Source organism: Sceloporus occidentalis, unplaced genomic scaffold (assembly GCF_023333645.1).
Source record: "Sceloporus occidentalis isolate IW3139 unplaced genomic scaffold, rSceOcc1.0.p SCAF_60, whole genome shotgun sequence".
Classification (NCBI taxonomy): Eukaryota; Metazoa; Chordata; class Lepidosauria; order Squamata; family Phrynosomatidae; genus Sceloporus; species Sceloporus occidentalis.
The window spans coordinates 3,836,274-3,854,791 of record NW_028317040.1 but is presented as its reverse complement, the minus strand read 5'-3'; the positions used below and the strand labels follow the sequence as shown (position 1 = coordinate 3,854,791).

The following is an 18,518-nucleotide window of genomic DNA, read 5'->3' as shown; positions in this document are numbered from 1 at the left end:
CTGACCTGCCACCTGAAGACCAATTTACAATTAATCAATGTAGCTTAAAGAGGTTTATCATGCGAGACATCTCTCTGCAGGAGTTCAGAATGGTTTGTCTGGACTACCTTTGGAAATAGATTTTTTTTTTTAAAGTTTAGCCATGATATCTGGGAAGATATTATCTCTCGGACCTCTTGCCTTGCTGTGTTTGGCCGAACGCTTCTCCTGCAAACTAAGAAGTCAGAGGACGAGGAAAGAGAGCAAATGTATAGGGGGGATTCGGAGCATTTGCACAGAGGGGGGGGTAATTTAAAGGGGACACTCAGCTATCTAATACATTAAAGTGCATTTCATGGGTAGAGTGTGCCTTTAATTCCCTACAGAATAGAGAGACAAGAAAAATAAAAACTCCTAAAACACGATAGCTATTAGTTATGGCGTGAATCTAGCATAGATCATGAAGATGGTAGGATGGATGATCGGATTTGTTTTGGGTATGTGAATAGGTGATACACATATTGCCTTTCTAAGAGCACAGTGTCCGAGCAGGATGGGTCAGTGTCCCAGAACAGTTTAGAGAAGAACAGAGAATCAAAATATTTGATTAAAATTAGCAAATCAAATCCATGACTACAATCTAGAAACACAAAAGTGGGGGCCCACTAAAGATAGCAATGCCTCGTCATTCTAGAGCGTGAAATATCTCCGCATTAAGCAAGGCACTGGTGATCTGAGCATTAAGTGGGAGCAAGTGGTGGGATTGATTTAAGTTAGAGGGCACTTATAGGACCAGTCCGTATGGGCCACACAGGGACGCATTACGATTTATTTTTAGGAATTTAATTTTGAAAATTCTCTCTTTTAAAGTAAACCAATCTTATTATCTAAATGGTCTTAATCTAAGGGTTTCAGACCTATACCCTCAAAGTACTCCTAAAGTATGAACATGGGGCGCCTCACCTGCATAAATGTAGAATGCGTAATAAATGTGCCCCATTACATTTCCAAATAATCAATTCAAGGCATACAGTTCCAATTTTTGGGATCAATGTCCACCTATGGATTATTTTGCAAAGTAGTCTGCCTGTTTCATAAGCATGTGAGCCTTTACCGTTAGAGGCACGTGCAGTTACAAATGAGATTCACCGAAAGGAAAATGTATTTAAAGTAAACACATTCTGGTTCAGCTCTTTTGATTAATGGCAAATTCAGGTGGCAGGTCGTTATAAGTAGTGATGTCATCCAAGTAGTTCCCGGCGAGGGAAAATACCCACAGGCTATGTACAGATGGTTACAAAGATTTAAAGCTGAACTTATCTATGTAATACATTCTAATGGATATACATGTTGTATGATGATATATATATGCATACAGAGATAAGTAAGCTATTTTAAATGTTCACAGCCTGTAATGGCAGATCAGTTCTTGTGAGTCAAAATTATTAAAACCATAATCAACGTCTCAATTTTGAAGAAGTTAGTGCAGATTTCTTTCTTTTTTTTTTATAGATTAACAATTTGGTTGCTCTTTCAGGTTGCTAAATTTGATAAACTTTAACATGAATACACAGTGATGACTAACCGTGCATCACTGCTAAACAGCAACGTTTTACAATAATATGAATGCAACACTACAGTGCCACACGCAGACCCCACCATGTTACAGCACTTACCTTATGACGCGCGTGCACCGTGGCAAGCACAAGATGTGTTCGGCCGAACGCATCTGCTGAAACCCAAAAAAGGGGGAAAAAAGAGGCTAATCTGTGTGGGGGTGATTCTTCCCCATGTATTTACAAGGGGAGAAAACATCAATTCAAATGGGGCACTGCTGGAGTGCACCTTTCATTGTATAGTTGGCAGCCAGGGCTAGTAAGGAGTAAATAAGGCTAAATCACCCTACCGAGCCCGGTTTACAATCCTGTTGGAAAATTTCATGGGGAGGAAGACAAGTAGTCCCCATAATAAAACTGTTTACTTACAGAATATAGTTGGTATCTAATCACATCCACACCTAAGCCTATGCACTTATATGAAAACCATTTGGCTGTGTTAAATGCACTGTTTGAACCGGTGTCCCTGTGGGTCTGACAGCCAAGCAGACCTGAATTGCAAAACTGGGACAAGAAATGGATCAAAACAGAAATACAACCAACAGTAACAATTAAGAACCGTTGTCTTGCTCAGGCTACATATTGCTGTTCGGTGCCGACTCAAGCTGCAGTTTGTGCCCTGCTGGTACAGGATCTTGTGCAGCAGACAACACACAAGCATCTGTTACAGGGCTGCCGGGTAGAAGCTCTCCGTTCACCACACTATCCTGTGCCTTCTCTTTATCTTCCTCTACCCGCTGCGCCTTCTTCAGATCTTTCTCATGGATCAAAGGAACAGACAAAAGAATCAGTGCTCCAACCAGAGGTGGAATGCCAGCCAGGTAAAAGGCCAAGTCATAGCTTCCTCGGTAATCCCGCAGGAGACCTGTAATAAGACAGACGTATTATTTTGGTGGACCGTGCAGTCCTCTGCCTTTTGCTTACCTACACATAACAGGCAGTAGCAGGTAAAGCATTGTATTGCTAGATCCCAGTAATTCACTAATCCCCATCTGCATCTAGCGGTAACTCACGCATGTCACGACTACTCAGAGGATTTACCATCTGCCTAACTTCTCCCAGATTGAGATTCAAGTCACTATTACTTTGTCAGCTGGAGAAAACTTGTTGAAGTTGAGCATTGAGTTTATGTGACACTGACTGTAGTAAAGCAGAAGGTGATCCTGGCGAGTTGACCCTTATGTGAAGAATTACTGTGAAGCAATCCACCTGGGCCTATTTTTATGCCATTTCAGCTCTTTGTGAATAAACAAATGACCTTTTATCTCCTGGCCTACTCATCCCTCAAAAAAAGACCCTCAGGTGTTAAGATCTCCCAACTCAAATGGGAAAAAAAAACCCTCAACCTTCCGCAGTTATTCCTCTTCGTGAGTGCAAAGTGCTGCTGTTTAATAAAAAATAAAAAAAAATAAAAAAAACTTAATTCCATCTGAATATTTGGATGGGAGAAAACTATTAAAATGGGCGATTAGCTCATGGCTTTGTTAAAAGTAATGCTACATCAAGTAAGCGAGCATCATTTAAAAACCCTGGTTAATGAACACATTGTTGTTTGTATTCATAGTATCAGCTTGTACCCAGTAATATTTATTAGTACTCTTACTTCCTCGAGATAACATAATCAGAATGCAACATTTCATTTTTATGATCAGAAAGCTGAAATGTAAGGAGAAAATAAGTGGAATTGCACACATTGTTGAGTTTGTAATTACAACAATATGCTCTATACAGCCAGTGTGTTACTGACAACATCTAGTAAAGGTTCGGAAATCTGAGGCACTACACAGCACACAGTGAAGTTGCAGTAGGCATCTCGTTCCTGCTTTGTAAGTGGCTCAAGTTAAAATTCTATATAACCAGCCTTTTGCTTACCGCGAGGCATGTTTATCCAGGCAAATGCCGCCCTGGGATACAGTGCTAAACCCCGAAGCGGTCAACCTTAGAACTTTTACTCCAGAGTTACACACCAGCTTGCTTTGATAAATCAACGTGCTCCAGCTTGCTTCTTATGTATTGCAAGCAAACTCACCAAAAGTGTTATGATACGCTCCCCACCCCCATTCACTTGCTCTGCTCCTAACCTGCTATAGGGGGTCCAGCTGTCATCGGGATGGCCATAAGCCCAAGGACATAACCAATTGCTTGAGAGGCCTGCATTGGCCCCACCAGCTCAAAGACGATAGGACTCATTAAGCTGATCAAGAAACCATCACACAAGCCCAGGAAGAGGCACACCACAATGACACTCTCAAACACTTGGCACAACGGCAGCATCATGCTCATGATTCCCAGCAGCAGGAAGGAGGCCACCTGAAATACATAAGAGAAGTAGCAAGGTATCTGTACAACCAATTAAATACAGACAGAAGAGAATAGTAACACCACTCCATGTGTTTGTGAATATTCACCATGCTTCGTTAATGCAGCACAACAGCAACTTGGTAAGCAATCGTTTTTATCAATGCATCCACCCAGGATATACATTATTGCGACATTGGCGAGTCCTGATTTTGGTATAGATACAATTACATGTTTTGGGGGGTATTTGGAGTAAAAGCTACTTATAAGGAAAGGGCAGAAACAGCATATTTAACCATTTCCTGCAAGTCTTCTCCTCTGTACCTTCCACCGAAGACAAGCAATAATAGATTAATTAGGGGAGGGATAAATCATATAAAACCTGACAATATGAGCTTATATATATATACCGTATTGGCTCGGATATAGGCCGCACTTTTTCCCCCCACTTTAAGTCTTTAAAGTGGGGGTGCGGCCTATATTCGGGGTCTAGCGCCCGACGCCCGGGACATGCAGTCCCGGGCGCCGGGCAGGCAGCGGGGTTAGGATACAGATCCCCCGCAGCGGTGCAGGGGACCTGCATCCTACTCCCCGATACGCTCAGACAGCCTCCCCTGCCAGCACTTCCCACGGGGGGGGGTGCCGGCACGGGAGGTTGTCTAAGCGCGTTTTACCTCTGGCCCCCCGCCTGACTTACCGGAGCGGACTCCCGGGTGTCTTGCAGGGCCGGCGGGGGACATCTACGCAATACGCGTATACAACTTCCGGTGCCGGCACATCCGGCACCGGAAGTTGTATACGCGTATTGCGTAGATGTCCCCCGCCGGCCTCGCAAGACACCCGGGAGTCAGCTCCGGTAAGTCGGGGGGCAGAGGAAGACAGTGGCAGCATATCTCGGGGGGCAGAGGAGGACAGTGGCAGCATATCTCGGGGGGGGGGGGACGGACAGTGGTAGCATATCTCGGGGAGGGAGGACAGTGACAGCATATCTCGGGGGGGGGCAGAGTGGCAGCATGTTTTTTTGGTGCTTTTTTAAAGAAAAAAACTTTTTCTTTAAAAAAGCACCAAACTTTTAGGGTGCGGCCTATATACGGGGGCGGCCTATATCCGAGCCAATACGGTATATATATATATATATATATATATATATATATATACACACACACACACACACCTATAAAACTACCTGCAACATGTGTTTTTGTAAATCGGCGAGCATTTTTGGTGTGGAGAGGAACCATAATTAATAATAATTTATTAGGGACGAACAATGCCTTAAAATATTAAGATGGCTGCTCAAATAACATCCATCGGCACTTCACAGAGTAGGGTACTAGGCGCTCTATCTGTAAACACAACTATGTGATTTGTTTTGTACAGAACAATAAGATATAGTTTGGGAAAAGTGCCAGAGAAGCTTCAGTAACACGTAGTAGTATACTACTCAATTATTCTGAAGTATTTTGCTGTAATATAATTAAGTTTAACATACGATCTAATGGTGATCTCCAGACCAGCAGATAAGTTAATAAATTATCTTTCACAAATGTAATATCCTCCCTAAGGAATAAATACCTAGGCATTATTAGCTTTATTTAGCAGATCAAGATATGGTCTGGTAAAGATAAAACAAGTATGCAGCACTTAATCATCAGTAAAATATGTATTTATGGTTTTACCAGTCCCTCATGTTTGTGGAAAAAGAAATAAATGATAAAAAAAAGGAACAGTATGTATCCTTTAATTTATCATAGGTGCCACCAATAACATGCCTGAGTTATGCCATGTCTATTAATAATTGTGTTGGAATACATTATATGATATATAGCTAATCTTCTCCACAGAGATGGTGGTCTTACAGTTTATTAGGATAAAAAGTTATTATCCTCTGCCTACTGCACGTAACATTTATAAGCTGCTTCGTTTATTTTGGATTGGAATCCCTCAACCCAGAGTCTTATGTTTGTCATATAAATAGATTAGGTCCACGAGTATATGAAAGTGCATTCTTATCTGGACTTCAATTACACAGCAGCCATGAAAGAGACTTAATTAAAAGCTGAAGCAGGATGCAGTTATCAAATTAATTAGTAAAATTCAGCTTTATAGGACTTTACATTTTTCATGTTTCAGGTAAGTGCATGCAAAACCAAAAGACATAAGGCTCCCTAGCAACAAGTCGGCGCCTTTTCAGAAAACACCGAGTTGTCTAGCGTTTGCCTGCACAAATATACATTGACTTACCTCCGTGATTCCCTGCACAACATGCGTTAATGATTTTGTACGGACCATGGACCGCAATAAAGCTATAACACTTGTTTCTATTTGTACTTGGATTGTGCCTCATTTGCTTAAAAAAGTCCCAATGTTCATGATGATTCATTCTACACTTGCTGCGGAGTAAGCTCATATTGTCTGAGCACCTTGTGTGGCTGATTGTATTTTGCATATACTATGTTGCATCTATCCCTAGCACAATGTACTGTATATTAAAATAAAATAGTTCTTAAAACAAATGAAACGGGTGCCCAGGAACCCCTTACAATCAAAGAAGGGTGCAATAAGACTTATTTTATTACCTCCGTCACTTTGTGCACCTGGTGAAGGAAGGGAAGATATTGGTCCCTTTCTTGGTTAATAAGGGATTTTGGGTCCCTCTCTTTACATATATGTGTCAAATATGAAGGCGGGGCATACAAATGTGCAAGTTGGAGCCTACTTCTGACTCGCATTTGCTGCTTGCAAGCACTCCACAAGTTGCTTACTTTTTCAACTCAATGGTCTTGCAGTTGATTTGTGAACAGATTTTGAGTTGACATTTCTGAATCCATGAGTTGTTCTTTTGTTCAACTCATGCAACTTTTTCGCTGCAAACTCACATTTTTTTGCAACTTGCAAACGCTGTACATGCTCCTTTAACTCTCTGATATATGTGACTGTAATGACCCTTAGATCACTTTGTTACTTTGCAGACTTGCCCACATGCGGTACTGGTTTAAGTTATACACGGCAATGATTTATTTTCACTCGCGTTCATTTTTTCTGAACTTTTAATGAACACTCATTTCAGGGGAATAGAAAACCAATAAAACCTTCTCCTCTCTGTACCCACATGTCATGATTTAATGGCCTTGTTATATAGGCTCTGGACTCAGAACCTGTTACACGTCAGCAGTATAAAATTTCCTGCAACATATATAGCTCTTATAAAAACCTCAGACTTGTGGCTGGCCAAGAAACTTGCTAAACCTAGCACTTCATTTCCACAATCCTGCAGGGACATTCTATATGTTGTAACCCTGGATAAAGAAATGAATGTTACCTTATAAATTTCAGTGGAGCAGCTGCATCACATAAAAACTAAAATATCCTCAATCTTACTAGGTTAAGGAAAAATATCTACCATATTGCATATTTTGAATTTCTTATATCTATATAGACACACTTACACTTACTTTGTATTTTATATATACATACACAGATAAAAGGGTAAATACTTATTTATATTTACAATGTAAAAAACTGTCCCAAAAGGTAAAGTCTCCAGGGCTAGAAAACTGACTGATAAAACTGTAACGTGCAGATTAATATGATTGCTCTTAATGCATCTTGGATTGGTAAATTTCAAAGCTCTGATCTGTCACTTTTCCTAAACCCGATTTTTTCAGTTTTACATTTTATTTGTTTACAGATCAAATGAAGCGATAAATACATTTATGAAACCCACCTTATGTTTATAGGAGCAGCCGTTTTAACTTCTTATATAATCTACATGATTATTCTTCCCTATTGAGTTATCTCCCCCTACTGCTAAATTGCTGATTGTTGCTGACCGGTCCAAGCAGCTTTCACAAGGGTGGTTGGTAAAAAGGTGAGAACTCAAGCATAGGAAATCGATCGGATAATGCTACTGATCTTGGCTTCCCTAAGTAAGCTATTAAAGTAAATACAATATATATGCGTGTGTGTGTGTGCGTCATTTTTTTAGTTATTGCCCCAATGCCTAAATTACCCTGCAGAGTATTCAGCCCATTGACTTGTCCATTTAGTGTTCAATACCCTACAAACCTGCAAAGACCTTATCAAAAACAACAAGAACCCGCAAATTGGTCTGAAGTGCAGACAGCGTTGCTTACAATCGAGTAACTGGCTTATAGACTATAGTACCTGCAAATAGATCTTCTTCAGACCCGGGATGCAGTCACCAATTTTGCCAGATGCAAGACGTCCAATGCCAGATGTGGCTCCAATACAGAGTAAGAGGACCCATTCTTGTGTATTCTCTTTGAATCTCTGCTCCACAAACTTTATCTATGAGAGAGGCAGAAAGCAACCAGAAACAAAAATTTCAAAAAAAGCAGGAATCTCTACTGTTGCAATTACTTTGCATGATTAGACAAAACAGTGAAATCTATGAAACGTGTGATTTCAATAACAGTAGATAAAATCGACTGGGCTTTAGAATAGACACGTACCAGATGAACATAGGGAACAAAGTATCCAAGAACTGTGATTGCAATGCCACATGCCCAAATTGTGTAAGTCTTCTTCCGAAAAACCCGCATATTAAAATACTTCCGAGTGTGCGCCAGGCACTGATGAGCCTTGCTTCTTCCAGGCACTTTTTCCATCTCTTTGCTGTATTCAATGGGAGGGGGCAAGAGAGGTTTGAAGGTGAGCGACAAGAATATCTGGATAAACATGAATGCACTCAGCACTTGAAAGGTGTGTGCCAGCCCGATAGCTTTACCCATGGTCTTCAGTAAGAAAGGAAGGCACATCGAGAACACGCAACTACCACCAGCCACAATGCCATTAGCCAGTCCAAGCCGCTTCTTGAAGTAGTGACCAAGAATGACCAAAGAAGGCTGGAAAGCAAAGGAGCTTCCGCAGCCAAAGAGGATGCCGTAGGTGAAATATCGCACGCCAAGAGAGCTGGAAAAGAACAAAAGAAAATAAACTGCTATCAAAGAATTCCAGAGCACTCTATTATGAGATTGACATATGAATCAAACTCCACATTGTACAAAACATCCAGGGCAATTAACTATAATCTTATAAAGTTGTGTTTAAGCTGTATATGCTAACAAAGTACACAAAGTCCCTTGAGTGATTCAGAAAAAAACTGCATTTAATGAGGTAAGTGTGAAACATTACAAATCACTGGAAAATAAGAAAGGGACGTTTGCTGAGAAAGTTCACACAAACTCTGGAACAATAAGATGATGTCTGCTCATCTCCAGCATCAACCTCACTAAGAAAGCCGCCGTTGTGGTGAAATAAGGAGATGACTGGGTACAGTGCTAAAAGAAATATCACTAACTGGGACAGAAGCAGAAAAAAGTGCTGTGCAAACTACAATTCATATCGTTCTTGGTCAGTCAACGGTGATAGAAGTTGGAATGCAACCACAGAAATAGTTGCTTAAAGCTACAGCTGGAAGCTTGATATTAGGCTTGGAGTTTGTATAGAAATACGTGTCAGGGGAGATGGTAGGTTTTAAACCTTTTGCAAAATGTTTAGCAAAGAAAACAGAAGAAATGAGTTAGAAGGGAGGAGACGGAATTAATGTCTTCCTTATTAAAGCAGCAAATAAATCGCTGTATGCGCAGTGGTAGTAAGTATGGTTTTGTCCATTTAGCTGTTTGATTGTGCCTGTTGTGGCGGCATCACTCTGAAGGATTCACTAGGTGAGCTTTTTTGTTGGACTGGTAAAAAATGTGATCATGGCAATAGGCTTAAAAAACCAAAAATGTATCTTTTTGCACTCTCTTTCTTTCATTCAGAAAAGAGGTTGTTTTAGTAGCTGGTCTGACAAAGCTTAATGAAAAATATTTCAGTAACATCACTAACACTAAATACACATGCTAGACATGTTCTTCAGTCAAAATATTTACCCTGTGTAAAACAAATGGAAATACTGATGAGGAATTCTTGGCACATATGATGTAATAAGTGTACTGCTTACATATCGTATTACAGACTTCATAAATTGTTCTCCGTGGCTGTAACTGGTAATAGAAAGATAACTAACAGGTTTAATTTGGCATTTCCTACACACACAAACTGACCTCAGCTGTACACAGAAACTAGCAAACCACAGAAACTGCCCCAGACAAGTAAACCAAACCCAGCGGGGAAACAGTAGCATGGTTCTCTGGACAGGAGAGAAAATGTATGTGATATTCGTACTTTGTGAATGAACTGGACAGCAATCCAATGCAAGCCACCGCAGCTCCTCCAGATGAGGTTATTCTGCAGCCCAGCCTATCTGTGAAGATGCTCACAACCGGAGAGCAGAAGAAGATCATCCCCATGGCCAGCGAACCGACCCAAGCTGCAAAGAAAAGGCAGAATTTGGTTATCCAACATATTGAGACATATCAGGTGACCTTGAAATGGTGACCTATCAGATGTAGCAAGTATACTGTGGCAGAAGAGTTGGCAGAAGAGTCAAATACTTCAAATACTCAACTTTACTATGCATTATAAAGACCAGAGTAAGATTTTACTTTAAGAAGGACTGAGCTGGTCCTGCTTAGTTCACAGATAAATCTGGGAGCCCACGTTAAACAGATCTTTACACGTTGACTATGCATTATACAGGGCCAACTCAGCCCTGTTTGGAAGGAGAACCTCGCTGATGTTAGACCCTTTATAGAGTAGTTGGAGAGGTAATATTAACCTGCAAACTCTAGTGAAACTTAAGTGAATGCTGCATGTCGCCCTAAATTTTGCTTAACTCACCTGAAGAATACAGCTAGCTAAAAATAAGTTGCTGACAGCACAGATTCCTATCATTTCCAAACTGATTTGTGTAAGCTTTTACAATTCACCATGGAAATGCTTCATCTCAGACCGTATGCCCATATTGATTAGGAAATACTGACAAAACTAGAGGAATCAAAGCAGTCCCCAAACTTATTAGTGAGTGATTGTGTTAACTGCAATTTGCCTTTGTTAGACCCCATTTTTGTTTTCTAACTGCAAGACCTGTCTGTTTCTGTAAATCTCCATCCTTTCCTAAAAACCGGCCTAAATCTTAAAATATAGAAAATAGCAAAAAAATTATTTACGTGTTAAAGAGCCAGAAAATTATTAGTAGAGGTTAATGTAATTGATTTGAGGGGAACGGGGGTACACCTGATAAAGAATCCATCACACTGTTGCTCCAAGAGGAGGTAAAAACTCACATTTTGGTTCGAAAGGCCAAAAAATTAATTAATCCAAAATAAAGTTTGCCATTATACAAACGAAAATGTTAAAAGAACCAAAAACACAGAAATGCTTGGACATGATCTTGTTGCTTTCTTGTTCAGAGACTCTAATTTGATTTAGTTGACTTTTAGATTTAACAATATAGAAGATAAAGATATTTAGCAGGACAATCAGATCCTATTCCTTCTCATTCAGAGAAGCAAAGTGTCATTTGCTGTCCTTCACCTCTCAGCAGTGTTTGTAATCTGTAATGTAATTTAGTTACTGCTCATGCCCTCTGATGGCATGGGTTCATACATAGTATTCAGGTATTTAGTGGTGGCATGCACACCAAGCACATTTGTACCATGTTGTTTGGTTTGGCAAAGGATCCTGCAACAACCGTTGTGATGTCAGCGAAGAGAAAGGGCTTAGACATTCAAGGCATAGTGCACTTTTTTTTAATCATTAAAAGAGTAAACGTGAGATTTTCTGTTGTATTCAGAAATACTAATAGCCAGAGTTCTGACAAAATTCCACTTACTCTATAATCAACGTATGAAATGTTTAAATTACTTTTACTACTTCTATGAAGGCTACAACGTTAAGACTCCCTTGTCATTATCGCAGTGATCTGCTGGACCTGTCGGAAACTTTGTTAACTTGTTCCTGAATTTTACAAGCAGAAAATTGAAAACAAATTTTCCAAGAATCAAAGCAAATGCACCCTTGCTTTGATACACAGACTCCCAAGCGATTACACGCCCTGTTGATTTCAATAGCCGCAAATGTTTATTTTTTTTTCTTACCAACCATGAAATTGCCCAGACTGAAGGCATTCTTCAATGAAGTAAAGTGTTGATAACCTACATATGGTTTGTATACACTGTGCTTAGTGCAGAGAGTTAATTGGCCTTCTTTCGCACACAGTCTCCCTACAGATACTACACTAGGGGATATAGAAAACGGGAATACAAGCAACACAGAGAAATAAGTGCAGTTTACCTAAAAGTTGTTCAGTTATTTCAGAAAGCATGTTTGTGCGGAGGTAGCCTGGCGCATTATTAGAAGATATGAGCATCCCGTTGCATGAAGATTATTATATACCAATTCAGAACTAACATTGAGTGACCTGCAGTAGAGGTTGGAAATTGCACCAAATGTATGTTTATACAAAGAAATTGGTAACAAAAAAGATAAACTTTTATAATATATTATATAATACACACAGCCACTATGTATGTGTTATATTAGACTTGTGAATTATCAACGTCCTTTTCCCCATATCCGCTTCTCATCTAGCCTCTTATTGTATTTATGGGGGGCAGAGTGGCATATCAGGGTGCACAGTGGCATATAGGGAGGTATAAGGCATAAATGGGGGCGAGTGGCATATTGGAAGTTATAAGGCATATAGGGGGTATAAGGCATATCGATATTAGGCATATCAGGGGGGCATAAGACATATCTGGGGGTAAAAGGTATATCAGGGAGCTCAGTTGCATATCACTGGCATATAAAGAGTATAAGGCATATCGGGGGCACAGTGGCATATGAGGGGGCACAGTGGAATCTCTGGGGGTCAGATGTGCATAACTGGGGGCAGTTTGGTAAATAAAAGAAAATATAAACAAGGCTTTTTTCTCAGTTTGAATTAATATTTACTAATAACTTTGTATTAAAACCTAGTTTGAGAAACACTGTGTTTGGGTTCTTGTAGCTTTTATTAGTATGTCGGTAAAATAAGAAGGTGAATAGAGAGAGATCATTGCAATAAAGAGATGAAAGTGTAAATAGTGAGTTTTTTATTACATTATTTTTAATGAAAAAAAATTGCATTTTTTATCCGATTAATCAAAAAATTAATCGGCCAACTAATCGATTATTAAAATAATCTTTAGTTGCAGCCCTAGTCTTAGCTGTTGATTTGTTTTCTGGAGCTTGAAGTATATACCGATACAAGCATTTAAATGGAGCACACAATGCTAACATACTTCCCCTCGGTGCTGGCAGGTGAATGGTCAAATAACTAACTCTATAATACATAATATCATTCAAAATGTATAAGCCAATAGCGGAGAACAAAAAACTTTAAATTCACCAGTGAAACCAATATAAGACAAAGCCAAAACACAGAGAAATATTTTGACAGACCCATAAAGCACATATTCATTCTGTGTTTGTTCAGGGTGCAGGTTCACATTCTACATCCCAAGTAATAAAGTAAATATGCCTGAAGCCATGCGAATTCCATATTTCTACAGGTCCACTTCAGGACTCTGAATGATTATTCAAGACCGGAGACTGCCACCTTTGGCCATACAATCTCAGCTTCCTCAAGCAGAATACTTCCTTATTTTAAGATAGATATCACCCAAAAATCGTGCTGACTAAAAACTCATAAAGTCACATTCAATATCTCACTATAAAAAAAAAAAAAAATCGCTAACAATCCACCTGTTAAATGCCACAAAGTCCCTTATCCCATTAAACTGGAAAAAAGGGAAGCACCCCCATCTCAAAGTGGTCCATACAGTAGAATTCATTAAAAACATGGAGGGCATGGTGCTCATCGTGGGGCTCAACATAACACAAGATGGATTTACTGGTCTAATCATATGTTCAGCTGATATACAGCAAGATGTCTTGCCACAAAGGCTTGATATTCAATATTATCAATACTCCTCATCCTTCCCTTCCCTTTCGCACTCTTCCTTCTTCTCTTTCTCTGATACGTTTCTTGGAGTACCCATTGTTGCACATTGGTTAATTGTATAACATTACGCTGTGCATTACTTGTTGTAACATGGTAACTTCAACTGCTCAATAAAATAAACATAAGAATATTAAAAAAGCTATAAAAGTCGCAATTCTCCTGTAGGACAAGGTCTGAACAATCCTAATGATCATGGGGGGTGGGGGACGGTGTTGCACCCCAAACCCTTGCCAAGCCAAACTCAAAAAACAACTCATGTCCATCACCACACATTTTTACAGTGTTTACAATATGTTTAATGAATTCCACCTAATCATAGTGATACACTGTACCAGGATACTAATACATTTTATTATGTTCAAATGTTTTTATGAGCTTGAAAAAAAATATAGCATCCCGTGGTTTAAATCCTGCTGCCTTAAAGGATTTTGTAATCCAATGCAATGAAACCAGCCATTGTACTTGACCCACTTGCACCATAAATCACTGGCACATGGAGCTCATGTTGCACAATTATGTGTAATATACAGGAGCCAGCGCCCTTGACTTAAGCCCTTGGCTCAACAGGTATTAGCTATTAATGTTGAAAATATAAATGGTAACATGGTAAAAAAAAATAAATCATTATGGGCACACAGAAGAAGCAATACATTAATATTAATTACACGTTTTAGCTTCCTTGTGTGCCTGGGAAGGGTGTGATTTATTGTGCAATCATTATAAAAGGCTGCATGCAGCTTGGTAGAGACCCAACCCTGACACTCACACCTTCAAAAGGCTCTTGTTTCAATCCCTATGCCCCGGGCACTTAATGCCAAGTGAATTTTTCTGGGCATTACCCAAAGAGTTATGGTTAATGTTGAAACACGCAGGATATTATAAGTTAAGAATACTATACTAGGGCTGCAACTATTATTTTTAAAATCAATTAGTTTGCCGATTATTTTTTCGATTAATCGTATAAAAAGAACAATATGCAAATTTTTTGTTTATTTAAAATTATTTTATGAACAAACTGGGTGTTGAAAACAAACAACAGAATAAAAAAATATGTGAAAATGTGTCATTGTACTCTGTGCACACAACACTTATCTCTTTATCACAATCACCTTCTTATTTTACTGACATTATAATTAAGGCTATTAAGCCCAAACACAATATTTATCAAACTAGGTTTTAATACCTAAACAAGTTTTACCAGTAAATATTAATTCACATGTACACTATTTTTTCATATTTAATTAAAACTATGATTTGTTTTTATTTTCTCTTATTTGCCAACCTGCCCCCCCAGTTATGCACATCTGCCCACAGGCTTGCCACTCTGCCCCCCAGATATGCCTTATACGCTCTATATGCCACTCTGCCCCCTTGTACACTCGTGGAGTATTAGTCAATTAACTTGCAACAATATTTTGTTGTAAAAACATGTGTCGTTCCTGGATAAAGCATAGTAAGACTGCATTAAAGAAATTCCTTCTAATAAACTAGCGACCCTTCTTACAAGAAACTCACAATGGTTGGTCCTTGGATGATAAAGGAATTCCTTATCCAAGGCACATGTTATAATTCCACCCTAATTGTGGAAGCCAGTGCAGCAGTTAAATGCCTGACCACAGAAAAAACGTACCTAAAGGTATAAACATGGCTGGACCTTGATTTAAAAGAAATAAACCGAAAATAGCATTTTGAGCAGTGGTATAAATTTTGATAATTAAGAATTGAAGATAAAGAGAAAGGATAATCGAAAACCTTTACACTCAGGACAGTGAGCTATAGCTGGATCCTCACTTCTCACTACAATCCATATCCCAAGAGGAATCCAAGGTGGGGCAGAGTAACCTAGATGTGCATTAGAAATCGTAGACACAAGGTGTCCTATATCGTAGGTGGGAACACGGAGAATGCTCACAAGGCATTTTGTGCAAGAGTGCTTAATCATAGGTTTTGCATATAAAGAATGTTATCCCTTGATGAAGACTCATTAAAGGTGAAGCACGTGTACGGCTATACGGATAGTTCATGCGTATCTGTTACCCTTGAGCAATATGCAAAGGCAGATAGTTTGAGAAACATGTGAGGCAGGGATAATATGCACTAATATTTTTTTTTTAGGCCAGAAAGTCAGTTTTAAGTTATAGTCATCCAATTTTTTTTTAAAGGGATATCAGGAACTTGGGTGGGACAAGAGGAGTTTCCTCACAGAGCATGTGGGCTCCACAGCAGGCCGCATAGAAATCAGTGGGGCCCCGGCCCACTGGGAAATCCATGATTCGAAATTTCTTGCCACTGATTGACAGTTTAAGCACCCAATCAGTAGCAGCAAATACTTCCAATGAAATCAATGGAAGTATGTCCTGTCATTGACAGCTTAAGTAGCCAGTTGATGGCAGGTAAAAGCTCCCATTAAAATCAATGGGAAGTCTTTACACAAAGGTGCAATGGGAATGGCATAACTCTCTTTACTAAATAAAAGACATAAGAATTAAAATTATTAACTTTTCCCTTTAATTTAATATTAGGTTTTGATTGGAAATCTAAGCCTATTCAATGCCTAATGTATACAACAAAGCAGACAATCAGACAGGGGCAAATGTTTTTTTTTTTCACACAACTATATTTGGATACAAAGATCTCTCCATATGCACAACATCTGGTTTTAAGCAGATGCAAAGGCTTCACAAAACAGTCTGATTTGCATTTTCACTGCAAAGTTTATTCATATACCCTTAAGGCTCCAATCCATTTGTCTAAATGCTACGGCCTGCGTAGTACTAGTCGAATAGGCTCCTTCCCTGCACGATTGTCGGACTCCCATTCTTGTATAATGAAAAGTATGAAGTTGTACAGCTCATGCATTGGAATATTCATTCAAAAGATGCTGAACTTAAAGTGCTTGAACAAATCAGAGGGTTCCTCCAGTTGTGTATTTACTGAAACCAATGGTAGCACTACTACTTAGTTGCCCTCCTGATGTCTCCTACATCTTTTGACCTACCTTTCAACTAACAACAATCCAGACCCACAATCTAAGTCTCCATAGACTATAAACTGCACATAACTTGAAGAAGCTCTTCCACCTAAACTAAGTGCTATATGCAACACAGATCTAAAAGCGGGACAAATGCACTACACAAAAGGTAAGGGAAAACATCATCATAATGGTTACCATACAAGAAATAGTACGTCAAAATTCAAAGGCAAAAACATAAGATCTTACGAGTAGAGTGTACATTTAAAACTAAAATACACTTTAGAAGAGTTGTCCTCTTAGTAAACAAATAGAGAAAAAAAGCATCCGGGTGGAACCTCTATTTGACCTTTACAAAGTCTACATTTCTGTTTCTCTAAAGAATCCACAAGTATTCTGATCGCAAAAAGAAAACAGTTAAAGGGCTGAAATTAAGACAGAATGTGGTTTAACTTGGGCACAATGTCTTTGGTACATATTTTCCATTAATGGAATAAAGATTCTAAAGCCAAGGCTGTTCGGTAACAATATGAATATGGTTCCTGGCCAACAGTGGGCCATCCAAAAATTTGAAACCCTTTTTTCTGCTACCCGAGAAGAGCTGTGAGGTAAACGAACACCAATGTCAACTTCAAGCCCCTGTGTCTTTGGGTCTGTAAATATATTTTTATTAAAATTGATGTCAGGAACATTGTAAGGACAGTGGGCTGTACAATAATGTTTATGCAAGTTTTCTATGGACTATTGCCTTGATCAGGCACTCACCGCACAGGCTTGATTATAGACCAGGTTAGTTAAATAAAACCTGATTCTGAGCACACACAGTCTGTCAATATATGTCTGTACTCTGATAAGGCTGCGTGATGTAACATTTCTAGGAACACAGCCCGGTGTCAAATACACAGCTTATATCAGGTATGTCATCATGGATTATTTCATCTCCAATTCTGGTTTTTCTCTCCTCTCCCTGCCAGGAGGCATGATTGAGAACAGAGAGTCTCGAGACACCAGGAACTGGTAGTCAGTTAAGATCTTGCGGTATATGTAGGCAATCGTTTATGGGCCTTCACAGAGTGTTTGAAGACCTTCATTTAACGGTACTATTGGTATTTAGAGGGAAATATGTTCTATTAATAATAACAAAAGCTATTGAACGTCTGATTGCTTTTAATTCCATGAACTGATTTATCTGGAAACCCGAGACAAATTGAGGTATGGGAACGTGATTTTGATATAACCATTTCGAAGGTGAAGTGGCGACTATTAACAATGTTTGGCCATCAAGCAACTGGACAAAAAATGTTTTTCTTTTGTACGTTTCCTTTTTAATGTTGAAGTTCTGCACGCTTCCAAATCTCATGTAAACCACAAACAATGAAAACAATAACTGTTTCTGGCAGCTTTTCAGAAATTCCAGCAGCCAGCATACAGAGAGAATTTCATGGTTGCATAACATGTTTTGCGATGGTTTGCTTAATTGTACAGACCTTAAGAATCTGGGATCTGTTGAAAAATGTAGGATAAGCCTCCTGCAGCCAGCTATACTTCCTGGTGATAAGTTAAGCCGTGGCTGTTGTGGTCTACTGTAGGTCACTGAGGATTTAATATTTTTCGGTAAACAAGGAAACCAAGCTGCATTCACAGTTCTTACGGAATCTTAAGACGTTGTTGTTCCATAAGCCATCTACTGACAAGTTAAAACATTGCCATTGGGCCAAGTGTGGTGTCAAATTTTTCTGGC

General features: G+C 39.2%; 1 protein-coding gene across 1 annotated transcript in view; it reads right to left on the bottom strand.

Annotated features, from left to right (window-relative positions):
* Nucleotides 1-2,170: 2,170 nt before the first annotated feature.
* Nucleotides 2,171-18,518, bottom strand: part of LOC149287498 (monocarboxylate transporter 8-like) — a 59,478-nt gene continuing 43,130 nt past the window's right edge. Inside the window, exons 2-6 of the mRNA XM_089492836.1 lie at nucleotides 10,086-10,230; nucleotides 8,369-8,828; nucleotides 8,061-8,204; nucleotides 3,677-3,905; nucleotides 2,171-2,460 (exon numbers count right to left, since the gene is read on the bottom strand). Of these exons, the coding sequence (XP_089348962.1) occupies nucleotides 2,171-2,460; nucleotides 3,677-3,905; nucleotides 8,061-8,204; nucleotides 8,369-8,828; nucleotides 10,086-10,230 (1,268 nt within the window). The remainder of the gene's footprint in view (nucleotides 2,461-3,676; nucleotides 3,906-8,060; nucleotides 8,205-8,368; nucleotides 8,829-10,085; nucleotides 10,231-18,518) is intronic.